The sequence below is a fragment of the Bos javanicus genome, chromosome 29 (genome assembly GCF_032452875.1).
Source record: "Bos javanicus breed banteng chromosome 29, ARS-OSU_banteng_1.0, whole genome shotgun sequence".
NCBI lineage: Eukaryota > Metazoa > Chordata > Mammalia > Artiodactyla > Bovidae > Bos > Bos javanicus.
The window spans coordinates 22254872-22275284 of NC_083896.1; the positions used below are offsets into that span (position 1 = coordinate 22254872).

Consider the following 20413-nt stretch of genomic DNA (forward strand, 5'->3'; position numbering starts at 1 on the left):
TGACCTCTAGCTAACTTTGGGATGCTTCAGAGATAACATCTGAAAAATCTGATGAAGAGAAATATTAAACGAATTAGGGTTACTTTGTACATGAAATTATATGTAAGCATTATCAAAGGAGTCATGATAAAACTTAGTTTATGTTGTAAGGGTAAATGTTATTAATATAGACATTCTGGAAATTATGGACCTCCTAAAAATCTAATATGTCTAAGTAAAATATTAACAGCCATAATTCTAGTAATCATGCTGAATTTTGTAACTCACAGTAGTAACCAAGTTTCTTTGTCAACTGCATTGTAATCAGCTCTTCAATCATGTCTAGTCACTGTTTTACTCTGATGCTCTTACAATAAGCACTTCATATTCAAAAGGATTCATAGAAAGGATTTTTTGACAAGTACAGTTTTCTGATAACTTTTACACCATAGCAATTAACTGGGTAAAAAAAATTAAATAATTTAAAAGAACCACTTGGTGACTTCATAAAGCTGTTAACAGAAAATTAACATCAAGAACCCAGTATGCTGGCATCAAGTTTCCAATGATATGTCCATTTGGCTGTGATATTTGTTACCTTAATTCATTAAAGTTGATGCTCAAGTGATTCTTATACCTATTAAATTTGAAAAGTATTCACTCTAAATCTCTCTGAATATTTCAAACATTACTGCTACTCTTGGATGGAAAAATGCATCCAACGCACCAGAAAATAATGGACATCTCAACTAATGCTGCATTCACGCGGCTCAATTCTAAAACATAGTGATAAATTTCATGTTCTGCCCTCTTAACTGGAGTAGTACTGAGAGGCACTTACAGAAATGCGTGCTGACATCAACTTGAAATCTTGGCTTTAATTTCTTGGAAGCCAGAGTCCCTTCTCACAAAAGAGATAACATAAACTATCCCGAGTCATGTCACTCATTTATACAGGGTCAGCCAACTGGGAGCTACAAAGAGTTTTGCAGGCTATAGCCAAACTTTTCCATCCCTCTTCCGCGTGCTGCCTTCAGCAGGTGTTTCCGGAGTCCAAGGCCTGGTCCTAGCGGAGCCTCTGGAGGTAAGGGTGGGGAGTTGCCTCAGAGGGGCGGGGTTTAGCTGCAGGGGCGGGATCGAGGCGGGGCCAGAGTTGAGCCCGGCAACAGTGGGGCGGAGCCGAGCCCATGAGGAATGGTGGGGCGTGGGCGGAGCCGCGGGGACGGGGCGTGAATGTGGGCGGAGTCGAAGGGCGGGGAGTGTGAGTGGGCGGTGTCGCGGGGCGGGGTGGGGCGTTGCGGGAGAGGGGCGGGGCAGAGAGGAGCGGCGGGGCGGAGCAACCCGGTCACCAAGCGGCCCGGCGGGGGCGGAGTGAGCGCCGCAGACCTGGGACCCGCGTTTGATCGCGCAGTTCTCACGGCCTGGTTTAGGCGGACCGCGGAGCAGATCCCCGGCCGCGATCCCCATGGGGCTGTGTTTTCCCTGTCCCACCGAGGCCTCGCCTCCCTCGCCGGACCTGGTGAGTAAGGCTGCCTGCCCGCTTCCCCGCGTCAGCCCGCCGGCGCCGCGCGCACCTGTTCCCGGAGGGGCGCGCCGGGAGGCCCGAGCTGCGGCCACGGGACGGGCCGTTGGACGCGGCGGCGCGGGCCGGAGAGCCGCCGGTGGGGACCCAGCTGGCAGAGACGGGTGGCTGCGCCCCGAGGGACCTCGACGTCCTGCCTGCGGGATTTGGGGGCTGTCTCCGCGTCCGTCTCTCTCCCTCTGAAGGCGGCTCCGGTGTCTCTTTACCTTTCGCCGCCGGCAAAATCGGGAATTCGTAGGACGCAGGCGCACGCGGACGGTGCGCTGTGGGGACCACTCCTGGAGATGCGGTAGATGAAGTTAATATGTGAAAAGACATCCCTCTTTCTCCGTGAACTGAGGAGTTTCATCTTGTAGGAGATGTGCATTTTTATGTGTCTGTACCAGCTGTTTAAAGAAGGTGCTCAATAAAGTCTTGTATATTTCTGCGTTTTATTAGATATTGTGTTAGTGACTTTCTCTTTAGTATTTATCTACGTTCTATTTTAAAAAGCATTTTATGTAGTACAGAATATACAATTTGTAAGGTTGCCACGTTTAGCGAATAAAAATACAAGGCATCCTGAGATTTGAATTTTCAGTTTAACGAGAAATGCATCTTAAAAATATGTCGATTTGTCCCCATGCAATATTGGGGACATACTTGTACTAGAAAGTAGTCGTTATTTATCTGGATAATTGCAGATGTATCTAGGTGGTTTGTGGTATAGTACATTTATACTTTTTGTAGCTTTCTGTTTTTAACAGCCTTTTTACCTTAATAATCCTTACAGGAAATTGCTAACAGAAAACCTAAATTTTAGGTTTATTAATATTTAGCTAAGAATTCTTTGAAGGAAATGAATTGTTTAGGGAAGTACATTAACTCTTCAGCTATTTGATCTTAAGTGCAAAAAACGACCTGGAAGTTGATACGAGAAAATTCACCTTGTCTTCCTTGCTACTGTTGCTTTTAAATGTTCTTAATTTTCTTTATCTGGCTGTTGATAAAAAACCAATGTGCCAGCAGTTGTTAAGCCCTCCCCGCCACCCCCAGAGATAACCACATGGCAGAATACTTAAATGTCACTTTATCTTTGAGGCTTTTCTTCACCACTCTAAATAAAATAGATCCTCCACTCTACCATCAACCCATCCTTCCATTTTGACCATACTCTTTGTATTTCCCAGAAGCACTTCCTTCAGTCTAATAAATGTATATTTATTTGATTATATATGACTGTCCTCACTGGAATGTAAATTCTATGTGGGTGGAAATATTTCTTTGTATTATTTCACTGCTGTATTCTCAGCACCGGGAATAGTTCCTAGGTATGATTGTTGCTCAATAAGTATCCAAAGAATGAATAAGTGAATGAATGAGTGTTTTGTGGAAAATGAAATTATTAACACAGCTCCCAAGAGAATGCTGTTTACGGTCTTATATATTTAAATAACTTATAACTTGTGATTAATCTAGGTAGAAAAATAATATTCATGGTGTCTCAACATGAAACAGTACATCTCAAATATCCTTCAGTCCTTCTTGTCTTACACAATGAGATTCATTCTCTTCATTCATGAACTTTTTCTGAAAATACCAGGCTGCCTCAAACTCCTTTTCAATTGGCAGTATCAACCGTGTATTTCCTTGCTTGTATTGTTCAATGTCATTTGTTTTATTATTGCCCTGACTAGTTTGTTAGCGCTTAAAAAAAAAAAAATGCAAATAGATTATTTCACAGGCCAATCTGTGTATGTATGTATGAGATATAAAATGTGTATATATAGATATATGTCTCACCTTGTGCTTACTTAAAGGTACACTGATTGGGAAAATGAAATTCACAAAGTTGAGTATTTTATAAATGTTATAAGTAATGGCATTCCTAGTGGGACAGTTGAGGCCAGTACTATTTTTATAAACTATTACATTACTGGTAAGATAAAGTATAAAATATCAAGGATCATGTTTGGTTTTGTTTAAAACCATATTTTTTACACATTTTTTCTAGGAAGAAAAAAGAGCAAAGCTTGCAGAGGCTGCGGAGAGAAGACAGAAGGAGGTAACAGTAAAATAAAATTCGACCTTAGATGGTTAAATTTGTGCTTTGTTCTCTGTAAATGTCTATTACTGGTAGTATTCTCTAATGAAAATGATATCTGATATCTTACAAATTTAAAGATAAACATTTTTCAGAATGATTTCTGTGTTTCAGTAAATTCATTTAATGCATTTATGTCATTTGTGTGTGTGCTCAGTCATGTCTACTTCTCTGTGACCCCATGGACTGTAGCCAGCGAATCTCCTCTGTCCATGAGATTGTCTCCATAAGAATCCTAGAGTGGGTCGCCATGGCCTCCTCCAGGGATTTGTTATTTAATGTATGACAATTACCATACACGTGTCTTCCATTATGTGAGATGCCCCTTTAATAACATTGTTCCTTGAGATGAAATGACCGTGCCTTGTAAAGCACTGACAGTTGTGAAGTAATTTTAGGGGCGAAATATGTATGGTTGCAAAATACTCAATGAAGAAATTGTAGTATGTTTTATGTAAAGCTGTTTTAGAAATAGTCTAATTCTTTGTTGCCAAAAAAAGAGACCAACCCCTCCCCTGCCCCCACATTGAAAGAAAAACCTGAAAGGCAAAAAGCAAAAGACACCTTCCAGACACAGAAAACTAAATTTTGTTGTTTTTCTACAATTTTGTTGTTTATCAACGATTTTTCTGAAGGCTGCATCTCGGGGTATTCTGAATGTTCGGTCTGTGGAAGAAAAGAGAAAGAAAAAGGAAAAAATAGAAAAAGAAATGGCTACATCTGGACCCCCACCAGAAGGTGGACTTAGAGTAAGTATTAAAATTTATTGAAGATTTGATTTACCTGGAATTTTTGAAAACTCAAGTAGCAATCCATTCAATAATTTCCTCCAGAAAATGATTATCAAAGAAATGTGAATTTAAAAGCATGAACAATATAGATTGGAAGAAGTGTCAGTTTATTTGAACATTTCAACATTCATTGGAATAGATTTGTTTTCTTTTTCCCAAAATGAAAACAGACTTTTCTTGTTTATCTTAACCCTATATCTTAATACTTCATATGTACATGTGTGTGTGTATATGTGTGCTCAGTCATGTCCAACTCTTTGCAACCCCACAGACTATAGCCCACCAGGCTCCTCTGTCAATGGAATATTCCAGGCAAGAACACTGGAGTGGGTTGCCATTTCCTCCTCTAGGGGATCTTCCCAACCCAGGGACTGAACTTGTGTCTCCTGCATTGGCGGGTGGGTTCTTTGCCACCTGGAAAGCCTACTCACATAATTAATGACAATCTTAACTGTGTAGAAAACTTAAGCAATATGGAAGGGTACAAAGAAGAAAAATCACCCAAATTCAGTATCATTTTGACATCATTTCTAATCTCATTTTATATGTCAATTTTATAAAATTGGATTGTACTATAACCTGCTTCAAACTCTTAGTTTTTTTCACTAAATGAAACACAAATTTCTGAATGACTTGAAGTCACATATAATGTTACAAAAAAGGATATTTTTTTCTATAGTCAGAAGGTACTTCTTTTGCAACCCACTCCAGTGTTTGCCTGGAGAATCCCAGGGACAGGGGAGCCTGGTGGGCTGCTGTCTATGGGGTCACACAGAGTTGGACATGACTGAAGCGACTTAGCAGCAGCAGCAGCAGCAGCAGCAGCAACCTAACAAAGGGCTTCCCTGATAGCTCAGTTGGTAAAGAATCTGCCTGCAATGTAGAAGACCACAATTTGATTCCTGGGTCGGGAAGATCCCCTGGAGAAGGGATAGGGTAGCCACCCCAGTAGTTTTGGGCTTCCCCTGTGGCTCAGCTCATAAAGAATCTACCTGCAATGTGGGAGACCTGGGTTCAATCCCTAGGTTGAGAAGATCCCCAGAAGAAGGGAAAGGCTGCCCACTCCAGTATTCTGGCCTGGAGAATTCCATGGACTGTATTGTCCATGAGGTTGCAAAGAGTCGGACACTATGGAGCGACTTGCACTTTCAACCTAACAAATTTTACATCAGCTTTTGAACTCTTAAGAGAGAAAGGAGCTTCTGTAATTAAAGCTGAAGTTTCCATGCAGTGAAGCCTATAGATTACAAATAAGTTAGGTCTTAGATTTCTTCTGGTCCCTTCAGAAGTGCGCAAAATGAGAGACATTATCAGTATTAAATTCAGTACCTTTTTTTCTTTGACCACCTGCATTGCTCATAGCATACAGTGAAGTTCAAAACTTTTGGTGGCTCAGAGCTTCCCTGGTGGCTCAGCTGTTAAAGAATCAGCCTGCAATGCAGGAGACCTGGGTTCGATCCCTGGGTTGGGAAGATCCCCTGGAGAAGGGAAAGGCTACCCACTCCACTATTCTGTCCTGGAGAATTCCATGGGTGGTATAGGCTGTGGGATCGCAGAGAGTTGAACACCACTGAGCAACTTTCACTTTCAGGGATAACAGAAGGGAAAATATGAGATAGACAATAACTTTAATCCTCAAACCTTTTGGCCTGGGGCCATTTAGGGGCCGCTTTCAGATCCCTGGGTTGGGAAGATCCCCTGGAGAAGGAAATGGCAACCCACTCCAGTATTCTTGCCTGGAAAATCCCATGGACAGAGGAGCCTGGTAGGCTACAGTCCCCGGGGTTACAAAGAGTTGGACATGACGGAGCTACTTCTATCCTATTCTCAGGCCTTGAGTGTCCTGTGGTATAGGCTGATTCTTCCTAACCTGACTCCATAGTATGAGGAAAACAGGACCCTCTCTGTCTTCACACGCTCCACATATTCATCTGCTGACTAACTAACTGCCTCTTACAAGGACAGTTGGCATTGGTAATGCTTACTGTGTTCTGGAAAGGCAGCCTTATTTTATGAAGTCAGTGTGACGATGGCATCAGGACACAAACTAGCATCAGTTCAGGATATACCAGCAGAGGCGTTCTGGCAGATGCCACTGGCTCATGGGGGACTTTCACAAAAGGCTGGACCTTGGTTCTGACCTTGTACCAATCATGATCTCTGAGATGGCGCTTGGCCCTCAGGACTTTTAAACTCCGCAAGGAGTCTGATGTCAAACCAGATTGAGAATCACTGCTCTAGTGTTTGTAATACTAGTCCTAAGGGCTATTTTGTTGAAAATAGAGTGCCATGGTAAAAAAACGTTTAAAAATACTGAATGAAGTAAAAGTGAAGAGTTGCTCAGTCATGTCCGACTCTTTGCGACTCTTTGGACTATAGTTCATGGACTTTACAGCCTTTCCCTTCTCCAGGGGATCCTCCCAACCCAGGGATTGAACCCAGGTCTCCTACATTGCAGGCAGATTCTTTACCAGCTGAGCCACAAGGGAAGCCCCAAAACACTGAATATTATGTTATATATTGAATACCTTCCTTGGAGATTAAAAAAAGCACAATATTTAAATCCGTAAGAAGTCCTAAAATAAAGGGAAGTAAATTTACTTGAATTCATCTTTAATTTTTAACTTTATTTAAATAAACATTTTTTAAAAGTATGTTACATCCAATAATGTTTCTTAATGTACTTGAAACAGTAGAGACTGGTAAATACGTCTGGTATTATCTCAATGGCTTTTTCAGAACTTACTATTGCAAAATTTAATAAACTGGATTAAGCAGAATACCACGTGTAATAGTTTCTCAAGTTGAGACAGTCAAAGACTTTGTGTGTATTAGTTGCTCAGTTGTGTCCAACTCTTTGCAACCGCATGGACTCCTCTGCCCATAGGATTCTCAAGGCAAGAATACTGGAGCACAGGTTGCCATATCCTTCTCCAGGCAAAGACTCTGCCAGACCATTATTTAATAATTTCTACCACTTCTTCACTCCCCTGCCTCAAACAAGAATTCCAGTTCCTTTATTTTTACTTTGTAGTTTCATTGTTTTTATTTTGTCTTGTGATGTTTTGTTTGACTGATTATCAGGTATTTGGGACCTAGCTGCTGCCCCTCGTTAACCTGTCCAGATATTTTCTTTCTTTCTCTGTGTACACCCTCTTATATTTTATTTCAGACTTTTGACTATAATATAAAATTTTACTAGTCACTGGCCCTCACAAAGATCATTTTACATTTGTATAGCCCAGATTCCTCTTTTACCTGTTTGTTCACTTTTTAAACAAAATTTACTTTCCTCTATATTTTTATCTTTTCTAGTGGACAGTTTCATAAAGCACAGCATGAATGGAAGAGTCTACTGCCAGTAACTAATCTCTACAATCAAGTGGACATCCTCAATTTAATTTCTTCTCTTTGAATAAATGAAGATTCAGACTTTGTAATTTTAGTGCTCTCAAGTGCAGTGCTTTTTCAAAATTGAATACTGAAAATGCTTTTGATTGCGAGAGTTAGAAAATGGCCAGACCTTTCATTAAATTCTTATTTTCCCTACCTTTGCTCTTCTGTAGATGGTGGGTGATTTGCCACTTTTTAGTAGTTCAAACATGGACCTAAATAGTGAATATATATTTGTATATTGCATGGAAAAATTCTGCATATGTCTCAGATATTTAAGGTTGCACTTGCATTTTCCCTCCTTTATGAAATGATCTAACTCTTTATAATTTGCGCTTAACCTTATATCTCATTATTTAATTATATGTGAAGACTTCAGCTTAAACTTGTGGACTTAGTGCCTTTTAAACTGATCATCAGGGAAAATCTTGAAAAATCATTTGAAGGGCTTATATGAAGGAACACTGTAAATTTTTATAACTTACTAAGAAATTAATATTTATTTCTAGAGAACATAAAATATCTCCTAATTTCTATTTCTGTAGCTTATAAAATTAACATACTCTCTTTATAATAAAGTTTTTTTTTTTGCTTGCTGAATTTAAAATTATATATTAGTGATGCCATCAGAGGGCAGCGATGTACAATATACAGTATTGGATACAACTCTATAAAGATCTTTGCAGTAATTGAATGAGTTTAAGAATGGATGGGTTATACTTAGTGCGAATGTGTTTGTCCAAATTTTATAGGTGTTTTTATTTTTTATTTATTAAAGAATGCTTATAAGATTTTTACAGATGTGAAATTGCCAAGGCCAGTATGAATGTATGAAAGAAGTATGTAAGTATTGTATTTAAAAAGGTCTACTTTAAACATAAAAATATTGCAGGGTAATTCTGTGTGATGCATTGCCATAAACTTTTTTAGATTTTTGTTCACTGGTAATATTTATTATAGCAATTTTGGTTTTTTGAGTTTCTTGATATATAATAAGCTAAAACAGAAGAATTACTGTATGTTTTAATTTGGTTGCTCTTTTGGATGACAAGGCCACGGTCTGAGCTCTAAATTACAATTTTCAGGTATTAAATGAAATAAGGATTGTAAATTAAAGAGACCAACTCACCTAACCTACAGAAAGGAAACTGAACTACTGTCTTGCTCATCCCTCCCACAAATCTTGTGTTATATTGCAGTATATGATGTATTTTAATTTTAAAGACTTCGAACTATAATATAGATCTCTTGACTCCTCAATTGGAAAAAATCACTTTCTTTGATTATAGAATGAAATATTCTGTGACTATCCAGGCAAGATATGTAGTTATAGACAGGTTCAATATTCTTTATCCTTTAGAGAATTGGTGGTATGTTTGTTCAGAAAGAATAGTGAAGTCATTGGATTGTATTTTAGAAATAAAATTCTTGACTCTATGAACATGATTAATTTTTTTCAAGGCAGAAAGGAGAAAAGAACATTAATAGATGAATGGGTATGGAACCAGACTATACCATTCCTAGAATGTGTGCATCCTTCCTTCTGTTTTAATATAGAAAAGACAGTTTGATCAGTGTTACAGCTTATAGTTTGGGTTAGTGTAGACAAAAGGCTTACATCTTGGGGATAATGCCCTATTTCTAATAGCAGTTTATATCCAAATACCATGCTTATTTACTGTTGAACCAAGAATGCTGTGCTGGTGAATTGCCTTCTAGTAACAGTGGATATGCCCTTCCAGTCAACCATGGCCTGCCTCCTTGGGTGTAATCGACTGTCCCCAAAACCACATGGGTTGCATGCCTTTTAAGGGGTGATACTCAGATGTTAGGAATAGTGTTAGGAAGGAGAAGGAAAAAGGGAGACTGGATGCCTGATAGGAAACCAGTAAGTGACTACTTAAAAAAAATGTACACACGCACACACATTCTCAAGGAATCTTCCTCAAAGTTATAAATCAGTTTCTGATGAAACCTTAGCTTAGAGCCAATTTTCCATAATTGATAATTTAAATAGGAAAGCATTATAATTCTCAATATGTCACCTAAACTCCCCACCCAAATTACTAAAATAAAACTAAACAGTAAAATGCTTATATGTATTGACTATCTATCACATTAAGTGCTTAAACCACTGCTTGTTGATTCTAATCATCAAACTGTTACTATGGCTGATAACAAAAAGTTGTGTATTACCACACAGCCCCTGTGTTGACATGCTGCATGTTTTTTAAAACATCTGTATGTGATTTTTTTGTTTCACTGATTGTATTTGGAATGTAATTTTCCCACACATGGATTTGTTATGAATGCCGTATTGGCTTACAGGGTACAAATATACATTTTCCTATACAAAAAACTGGCTTTGGCCGTTTCTGTTGAACAAATTTTTTTATTTTTACTACATCTTAAATCATTTATGGGTTGGCAAGTTTCTTTTCCTATACTCTAAAAAAGAAATGCTATTATTTGTCTCCTGTTTTTTAGAGAAATACTATAATAAACTTCATAGTGAGTCTGTGTATATACATATATGAAGTGTAATCCCAACTTTGCACAGAGTGAAGCAACACCCCTGCAGCTAAGACGTGGCATGGGTGAGATTTTTGTTCATCATTTTCTAATGCTACGGTCAGGCCATTTTTGCAAGCTATGGATCTATTATCCCACCTAAGCCAGGACAAACAGACTTTCAATTACAGAGGAAGTGATGCTTGGCAACAATATGGGCCCAGTATGTTTGTAATGTGAATTCCAATATTTGTTTAGTATTTCCAATAATATTCTGCTAGCAATATGCAGTCTTGTGGCATTAGGATAAGGAGAAAAAAGAGTTCCTGTTATATGAATAACTTTAGCTTTTATAGAGGATTATGACCAAAAGCAATTTAATAACACCTTAAATGATATCTTATTTCTACATGGAAAGTAGTTATAGAATCTTCATAGAGTTCTATGAGAATAAAATATACTTACTATTTATAAAAGAGAGAAAAATGAGAAAAAAAAGTTAAAATAGAAAGCTTTCCTAGTCTTTTATTCTTGAACTTCACTCTGGCATGCAGAGTTTAATGGTTTCTCAGATTATTATTTTGTGATTTTGTTTTTTATTTTGTGTTAAGTAAAGATAGAAGATATATATGTCTGACACATATGTATAAACTTAGCAGCAGCATTTTTAATAATGAAATATAGTATTTTCTAAAAAAAAGAGTAAATGTTCTAGCTATCATCTTTGGTACTTCAAAAGAATTGGCCATAAGCTATGAATTTTCCTTTTCTGCTCCAACAATTCAAGTTATTTTCACTGATAAGAATTGTGCTGTGCCCTTAGAAGAAAAGGTAACTCTTGTTGGTTTTAGATTTAAATAATGTCTGCATAAACAGATCAGTAAGAGGTAAGTAAACATGCATGCCTATCCAAGTTGATATTTAAGGTGATTCCTTGGACATCTCCAAGCAAGCATCTCAAATTCCCATGATAAGTGTATTTGCTTTAAGTTGATTGAGTTGTGGTACAGTTTTCTCTGATTTTTTTCAAAAGCCATTGACACAATCAATTTGCATTTATAGCAGACTTTGAAACTAATACGTTTAGTAGGGTAGCAAAATGCAAATCATTCTATGCTGTGCTGTGCTAAGTTGCTTCAGTTGTGTCTGACTTTGCAACCTCATGGACTGTAGCTCAGTAGGCTCCTCTGTCCATGGGGATTCTCCAAGCAGGAATACTGGAGTGGGTTGCCATGTCCTCCTCCAGGGGATCTTCCAAACCCAGGGATCGAACCCAGGTCTCCTGCATTGCAGGCAGATTCTTTACTGTCTGAGCCACCAGGAAAGCCCAAGAACACTGGAGTGGGTAGCCTATTTCTTCTCCAGGGGATTTTCCAGACTGGCGGACAAACCCGCATCTCCTACATTGCAGGCAGATTCTTTACCAGCTAAGCTACCAGGAAAGTCCAAATCATTATACAGAAAAAGTCAATTCTGTCTTTATAATACAAGTAATGAATAATCTTGAGGCTTCCCAGGTGGCACTAGTGGTGAAGAGCTCGCTGCAATACAGGAAACATAATGAGACCATGTTTGATCCTGGGTAGGGAAGATTCCCCTGGAGGAGGGGCTGACAACCCACTCCAGTATTCTTGCCTAGAGAATCCCATGGTCAGAGGAGCCTGGCAGGTCCATAGGGTCACAGTCAGACAGGACTGGAGCAACTTAGCACACAAGAACAATGAACAATCTGAATCTTCAAACACTGTAAATCATAAAATATCATCACATAGGATAAAAATACTTAGGAAAAATGAAAAGATCTGAATTAGAAAACTACAAACACTTTTGAGATTTTTTAAAAAAATATATGAATGGTGAGAGCATTGCATGTTCATGGATTGAATGACAGTTCTGTCAAGATGGTCTTCTAAAATTGATCAATAAATGAAACACCCCAGCAAGCTCTTTCAGAGAAATTAATGAATTGATCTAAAACTCATGGAAAATGCAAGATTTAGGATAGTCAAGACAATTTGATAAAAGGATCTAGTGATTTTCACTAAGAAGTCAGTGAGTAAGAGCCATCTACACTTAGTCATTTCCTTCTGAATATAGTCTTATTTCTCCAGATTCTTTTTCAGTGCCATTCAGCTAGCAACTAGACCCCAATGTCAGTTGGGACTGTGTTCTTAGTTCCACTTAAAAAGACCATTGTAGATGTGTAGACAGAATAATGCCACTTCCCCAGAAGATGGGACCCATCCTAATTCCTGGAATCTGGGACTGTGTTACATAACACAGCGAAAGGTATTTTGTAGCTGTGATTCAGTTAACGACATTAAATGGGGAGATTATATTGGACTATTCAGGTGGACCCAATCTAACCATGTCTGTGTGCTCAGTTGTGTCCAGGTCTCTGTGACCCCATGGACTGTAGCCCACCAGGTTCCTGTGTCTATGGCGTTCTTCAGGCAAGAATACTGTTCCCTTCTCCAGGGGGTCTTCCCGATCCAGGGATCAAACCCAGGTCTCCTGCATTGCAAGCAGATTCTTTACAGTCTGTTTTAAAAAGTTTGTGTCTGCTTTGATTAAATCATTCATGTGACAGATACTTCTTCCCTGGCTTTCTGAAGCAAGAAAGGGGTGGATTCTGTTGTTGCTGAAAAAAATGAAGAAATGACAAATTAACTCTGCTTATTCAGGGCAGCACTCAAAGGACTGTTTATAAAATCTAGACTTACTGCTAAGAGAACAAACACGACCACCACTCAGCTGCCCAAAGTGAAAAAGTACTAGGTAACCGTAATTAAACACTTCCTGTAATTCCCAGGGGAAGTTGCTATTTGCAGATGATCTTTATTTCAGAATGAAGCATTGATAATAGAGACGGGAAATGTTTCAACATTTATCTTTTTAATTCTTGAATCAGTGAGGACAATATCTTGCTGTTTATGAGTACAAAACAGCCCTGTCCTAGGTATACAAGGGTATACATAAGTCTGTAACATCATTAGCTACAGTAAAATTACTAGACAGCACAGCAAAGTAGGGTTAACTAAAGATACATTTTAATAAGAAAATGCTTTGAAATAACATGAAGTCAATGGACATTTGACTGTACAGTTTATTCTGTCAAAATATAAATGTATGTCAGCTTATGTGTGTGAATTACACAGTCAGTTTCAACACAGCCACGTGCCTAGGATTGTGTGAAACAACTCATAAGCCATTCTCTAAGGGGTGTTGAGAAAACTTCCAAAAGTACCCCGGATATTTGGTCAGAGCTAAGGGATAAACTTTAAGGCAATCTTGCAAGTGAATGTAAACTTTTCTAAAGTGGCCTTTCCAGTAAAGGATTACTGTCGTGAATACTCTGTACTTTATAGTGCTGTTGGATATTTTTAGTAGCACGTCATCACACTAATTGTCACTTTTTAAAAATCAGCTTTAAAATCCTGCAATTATAATTTTTAAAAAAATGTCTGGGGTGCTTTTATTCTGTAGACTTTGGGCAGGCACGTTCTGTTGATTTTCCTGTAAATCCTATTTTCTTCTAATAATTTTTATCTTTAGCTAGAATTGTATTGCTAAGTTTGTGTTCTAAATACTGTGTTCATATATTGAGAAATAATAATTAGCCTACAATTTGTCTAATTTAAATCTAATTTGAAAATTTCTTTTTAGAGGTCATTTTCTACAGAAGCATTCAAAATAAATAGTGCTACTCTTTGAGCATGTTTCAGCATGATGACATTTTTCTGTCTTTTTCCAAAGTAATTTGTAGAGCATGTGAACTAAACTGACTACTGGAGATGTAGATACAGGCCATTATGAGAGTCCCCTCGTAGTGACCACCTGGTTTCACTTAATTTCCTTCTTAGCCTTATAACTGGCAGAGACCACCAGGTAATTGTCTGGATTCATGTCCTTAAGGGTTGGAGATTTGCTCTGGACGGGGGATGTCTTGCCATCCACACGGGATATCTGCAGCATCCGGCAGGGGTCGTGTTTCAACAAATACCCTGCGAACGTTTCCCATCCTCCTCCCACGCGGACCATAACATGCTTGTTGTGCAGCATCTGGGGAATGAAAAGAGAGCGAATGAGTGAAATTCTGAGAATTCCTGCAGTATCTCAAATCAGCTTCCAGCTCTAGCGTGGTTACTGTTTTCTGTTTTGTTTTTCAAGCCCCCATTGTTCTTCCACTTCTTGTCTGAGTCAGCATAGAGTTTATGAGAGAAGCTTTGTTTTTTCCAGGCAAGTGGATCATGCATGGTTCGCATCCCTGGGTTGCAGCTTTGCCCTGCTGTGGCCATCAGTAGGTACAATCCCCTGTTGGTTCAGTGAGTCTAGAGGCTCCTCGCTGACACCTCAGGCTGCATCATAGCCTCCTCATTGTCCCATTTCCTGCTTGCTGCCTCAGATAAGAGCTCCTTTCTCCCCACTTGGTTATTCCCCCCTGAACCAGGACTTTCAAGACCATGGAAATGCCTGCTGTAAAATATATAGAATATAGAATTGGAATAAAGAATACAGATATATACGTGTGTGTGTTAGTTACTCAGTCGTGACCGACTCTTTGCAACCCCATGGACTGTAGCTAGCCAGGCTGTGCTGTCCATGGGATTCTCCAGGCAAGAATTCTGGAATGAATTGCCATTACCTTCTCCAAGATCTATGCATATATGTATATATGTAAATATATGTGTGTATATTTACAGATCTATATGGGTTCCCAGGTGGCTCAGTGCCTCAATTTACCTGCCAGTGGAGGGGATGTAGGAGGCATGGGTTCGATCCCTGGGTCAGGAAGATTCCCTGGAGGAGGAAATGGCTACCCACTCCAGTATTCTTGCCTGGAAAATTCCATAGACAGAGGAGCCTTGCGGGCTACCGTCCATAGGGTCACAAAGAATCAGACACAACTGAGTGACTGAGCACACACGTATGCACAAATATATATATAAATGCAGTACTTGGATGTAATCTCAAAAACAACAGAATGATCTCTGTTCGTTTCCAAGGTAAACCATTCAATATCACAGTAATCCAAGTCTATGCCTCAACCAGTAACGCTGAAGAAGCTGAAGTTGAACGGTTCTATGAAGACCTACAAGACCTTTTAGAACTAACACCCAAAAAAGATGTCCTTTTCATTATAGGGGACTGGAATGCAAAAGTAGGAAGTCAAGAAACACCTGGAGTAACAGGCAAATTTGGCCTTGGAATACGAAATGAAGCAGGTCAAAGACTAATAGAGTTTTGCCAAGAAAATGCACTGGTCATAACAAACACCCTCTTCCAACAACACAAGAGAAAACTCTACACGTGGACATCACCGGATGGTCAACAGCGAAATCAGATTGTTTATATTCTTTGCAGCCAAAGATGGAGAAGCTCTATACAGTCAGCAAAAACAAGACCAGGAGCTGACTGTGGCTCAGACCATGAACTCCTTATTGCCAAATTCAGACTTAAATTGAAGAAAGTAGGGAAAACCACTAGACCATTCAGGTATGACCTAAATCAAATCCCTTATGATTATACAGTAGAAGTGAGAAATAGATTTAAGGGCCTAGATCTGATAGATAGAGTGCCTGATGAACTATGGAATGAGGTTCGTGACATTGTACAGGAGATAGAGATCAAGACCATTCCCATAGAAAAGAAATGCAAAAAAGCAAAATGGCTGTCTGGGGAGACCTTACAAATAGCTGTGAAAAGAAGAGAAGTGAAAAGCAAAGGAGAAAAGGAAAGATACAAACATCTGAATGCAGAGTTCCAAAGAATAACAAGAAGAGATAAGAAAGCCTTCTTCACTGATCAATGCAAAGAAATAGAGGAAAACAACAGAATGGGAAAGACTAGGGATCTCTTCAAGAAAATCAGAGATACCAAAGGAACATTTCATGCAAAGATGAGCTCGATAAAGGACAGAAATGGTATGGACCTAACAAAAGCAGAAGATATTAAGAAGAGATGGCAAGAATACACAGAAGAACTGTACAAAAAAGATCTTCACGACCCAGATAATCACAATGGTGTGATCACTGACCTAGAGCCAGACATCCTGGAATGCGAAGTCAAGTGGGCCTTAGAAAGCATCACTACAAACAAAGCTAGTGGAGGTGATGGAATTCCAGTTGAACTATTCCAAATCGTGAAAGATGATGCTGTGAAAGTGCTGCATTCAATATGCCAGCAAATTTGGAAAACTCAGCAGTGGCCACAGGACTGGAAAACGTCAGTTTTCATTCCAATCTCAAAGAAAGGCAATGCCAAAGAATGCTCAAACTACCACACAATTGCACTCATCTCATACACTAGTAAAGTAATGCTCAAAATTCTCCAAGCCAGGCTTCAGCAATATGTGAACCGTGAACTTCCTGATGTTCAAGCTGGTTTTAGAAAAGGCAGAGGAACCAGAGATCAAATTTCCAACATCTGCTGGATCATAGAAAAAGCAAGAGAGTTCCAGAAAAACATCTATTTCTGCTTTATTGACTATGCCAAAGCCTTTGACTGTGTGGATAACAATAAACTGTGGAAAATTCTGAAAGAGATGGGAATACCAGACCACCTGATCTGCCTCTTGAGAAATTTGTATGCAGGTCAGGAAGCAACAGTTAGAACTGGACATGGAACAACAGACTGGTTCCAAATAGGAAAAGGAGTACGTCAAGGCTGTATATTGTCACCCTCTTTATTTAACTTATATGCAGAGTACATCATGAGAAACGCTGGACTGGAAGAAACACAAACTGGAATCAAGACAGCCAGGAGAAATATCAATAACCTCAGATATGCAGATGACACCATCCTTATGGCAGAAAGTGAAGAGGAACTCAAAAGCCTCTTGATGAAAGTGAAAGTGGAGAGTGAAAAAGTTGGCTTAAAGCTCAACATTCAGAAAACGAAGATCATGGCATCCGGTCCCACCACTTCATGGGAAATAGATGAGGAAACAGTGGAAACAGTGCCAGATTTTATTTTTCTGGGCTCCAAAATCACTGCAGATGGTGACTGCAGCCATGAAATTAAAAGACGCTTACTCCTTGGAAGGAAAGTTATGACCAACCTAGATAGCATATTCAAAAGCAGAGACATTACTTTGCCAACAAAGGTTTGTCTAGTCAAGGCTATGGTTTTTCCTGTGGTCATGTATGGATGTGAGAGTTGGACTGTGAAGAAGGCTGAGCGCCGAAGAATTGATGCTTTTGAAGTGTGGTGTTGGAGAAGACTCTTGAGAGTCCCTTGGACTGCAAGGAGATTCAACCAGTCCATTCTGAAGGAGATCAGCCCTGGGATGTCTTTGGAAGGAATGATGTTAAATCTGAAACTCCAGTACTTTGGCCACCTCACGCGAAGAGTTGACTCATTGGAAAAGACTCTGATGCTGGGAGGGATTGGGGGCAGGAGGAGAAGGGGACGACAGAGGATGAGATGGCTGGATGGCATCTCTGACTCGATGGACGTGAGTCTCAGTGAACTCTGGGAGTTGGTGATGGACAGGGAGGCCTGGCGTGCTGTGATTCCTGGGGTTGCAGAGTCGGACATGACTGAGCGACTGATATTATCTGATGACTTCTTTGGTGGCTCAGATTGTAAGGAGTCTGCCTGCACTGCTGGAGACCTGGGTTTCAGCCCTGGGTTGGGAAGATCCCCTGAAGAAGGAAATGGCAACCCACTCCAGTATTCTTGCCTGGAAAATCCCATGGACAGAGGAGCCTGGCAGGCTACAGTCCTTGGGATCGTCAAGAGTCAGACACGACTGTGTGACTTGACTTCACTTCATATATATATATATATACACACACACATATATCATAAATATATACGTGTACATTTCATAGTGATTCAGTTATACATATATATGTACATACCTGTATTCTTTTTTCCAATTCTATCCCATTATAGTTTATTTTAAGATATTGAACATAGTTCTCTATGCTATATAGTCAATCCTTGTTATCTGCTTTTGGAATATAATGTTAATGATCCCACAAATACTCAATGGAAAATGGAATTGAAGATGCACTCAGAAAAACTGAAACCTTCCCCAGTCACCCACTGTTGAGGCTTTTGAGGAAAGATTTTATGGAGTGACCAAATAGTTATGTTTGTCTTTTTCTCATTCTTCCTAGTTAGCATAGAATACCTCCTCAAAACAAAAACAAACAAAAACCTTACTTTCAGCTGCATGAACCATTTAGAGCTCCAGATTAACAAGACTACAGATTGAAAAGGTGAAACATGTGGTTATTTAACATATCTGAGTTGTGGAGGATTGGCACAGTGAGCCAAAGATTTGATCTTAGTAAGAATAAGAGGGCGTACCACTCGTTCACCAAAGACCCTGCTGACTGGTCTCCTGCCCAAAATATTACAACAATGGCAATATAATCTTGGGAAGGGGGTATAGGTTTGGGAGGGCATTTGGGAAGCAGTTTTCCAAGTCAGGCTTCCCTGGTGGCTCAGACAGTAAAGAATCCTCCTGCAATGCGGGAGACCTGGGTTTGATCCTGGGTTGGGAAGATCCCCTGGAGGAGGGAAAGGCCTCCCACACCACTATTCTTGTCTGGGCAATTCCATGGACAAAGGAACCCGGCAGGCTACCGTCCATGGGGTCCCAAAGAGTTGGACATGCCTGCATGACTTTCACTTCACTTGCTGTGCCTCCCCAGGTCCCACCAGTGACACCACGTTCCTGTTGTGTAGGATGAAGATAGTGAGACCCGGATCTTTGACTATGATTTCCTGACTCCCAGTCTAGTGCTCTTCCCACAAGGGTTCCTCCTTATAAAATCCGTCAGGGCATTTGTAATTTTACTGGCCTATTGTCATTTCACAAGTTCCTGGCTTTGTCTCTACTTCCTGATTTTAAAACTTGGAGTTCCTGAGAGAAAAACAGAAAAGGCCAGTTTCAAAATAACACTTTGACCCGAGGTGTTCCAACATAGCTGCTTTTGCTTATTGTTGAAGTCCTGGCACCTATCCTTGCAAACTACCTCTACACATCATTGGCATGATGCCCCTGGCAGAATGCCCAAGTTCACTTGACTATCAGCAGTCTGTTTCACCAGAAAGAAATAAGCAGTCAGAAGGATTTTTAAACTATCAGTGAATTCTGGAAAATAGAGACAGAAATGCTTTTCAGCCTAGAGTATAAGATTTGGTACAAAGTGCTTGCAGATTCTTTCATGAATCCATAGGACCATAGAAAGTGGATCCAACTTGAGACAGAGTCATTCTGAATATGAATAACACACGAATTAAATTTCTGCCCACCTCATCTTTCATACTCTTCCTATAGCTAATCAACAACTTACGTTTTGCTAAAGAAAGCCAGTGGTCAAAGTGGGCAAGTTTTAAGCATGGGATGAAAATAACAGAGCTATAGATGGTTATAGCCTGATTATAGAGATTTGAATCCCATGCCTTTCTTTATAACATGGTCAGTCTCAAGAAAATAAAAAAAAAAAAAAGAAATGAATGCCCACCTGGTGTCCATAAACAAATTCATTATTGTTTAACCTAAAAGCAAACAGTGATGACGTATGATATATTTCCCGTGTTTGGACTCTCACAGGTGTGAGCTCAGAGCACTGTCAATACTGTAATCATAGAGTACTACTTTTCATGCATCCTTCCATACTACTTGCCTTGTCTAACATAAGGTATCAGTATCAGTATTACTGCACTTCACATTTAGTAAAACTGAAGCTCTGAGAAGAACTGATACTCTTATGCAAGATCACAAACAAATCAGTGGCAACACTGGAACAAGAACCCTTTTATCTGTTATACCATATCCACTATCCACTTTCTGTGTAAAGCTTCTATATTTGGATATTCAATCTACTTCAGATCAGATCAGATCAGATCAGTCGCTCACTCGTGTCCGACTCTTTGCAACCCCATGAATCGCAGCATGCCAGGCCTCCCTGTCCATCACCAACTCCTGGAGTTCACTCAGACTCACGTCCATCGAGTCAGTGATGCCATCCAGCCATCTCATCCTCTGTCGTCCCCTTCTCCTCTCGCCCCCAATCCCTCCCAGCACCAGAGTTTTTTCCAATGAGTCAACTCTTC

At 39.7% G+C, this 20413-nt stretch overlaps 2 protein-coding genes across 7 annotated transcripts in view; one reads left to right on the forward strand and one right to left on the reverse strand.

Moving 5' to 3' along the window:
- The first annotated feature begins 1286 nt into the window (after nt 1-1286).
- On the forward strand, nt 1287-7989 carry SVIP (small VCP interacting protein). Its single transcript, XM_061406196.1, has 4 exons — nt 1287-1498; nt 3555-3605; nt 4280-4393; nt 7751-7989. Exons 1-4 carry the CDS (start codon nt 1445-1447, stop codon nt 7763-7765), a joined length of 234 nt encoding a protein of 77 aa, XP_061262180.1. The 5' UTR covers nt 1287-1444; the 3' UTR covers nt 7766-7989.
- Nucleotides 7990-13213: 5224 nt separating this feature from the next.
- The window catches only part of GAS2 (growth arrest specific 2), a 180297-nt gene continuing 173097 nt past the window's right edge, over nt 13214-20413 (reverse strand). For all 6 annotated transcript variants that reach the window (XM_061406189.1, XM_061406190.1, XM_061406195.1 and 3 more), the window contains one exon: nt 13214-14401. In XM_061406189.1, the coding sequence (XP_061262173.1) occupies nt 14183-14401 (219 nt within the window). In that variant the 3' untranslated portion in view covers nt 13214-14182. The remainder of the gene's footprint in view (nt 14402-20413) is intronic.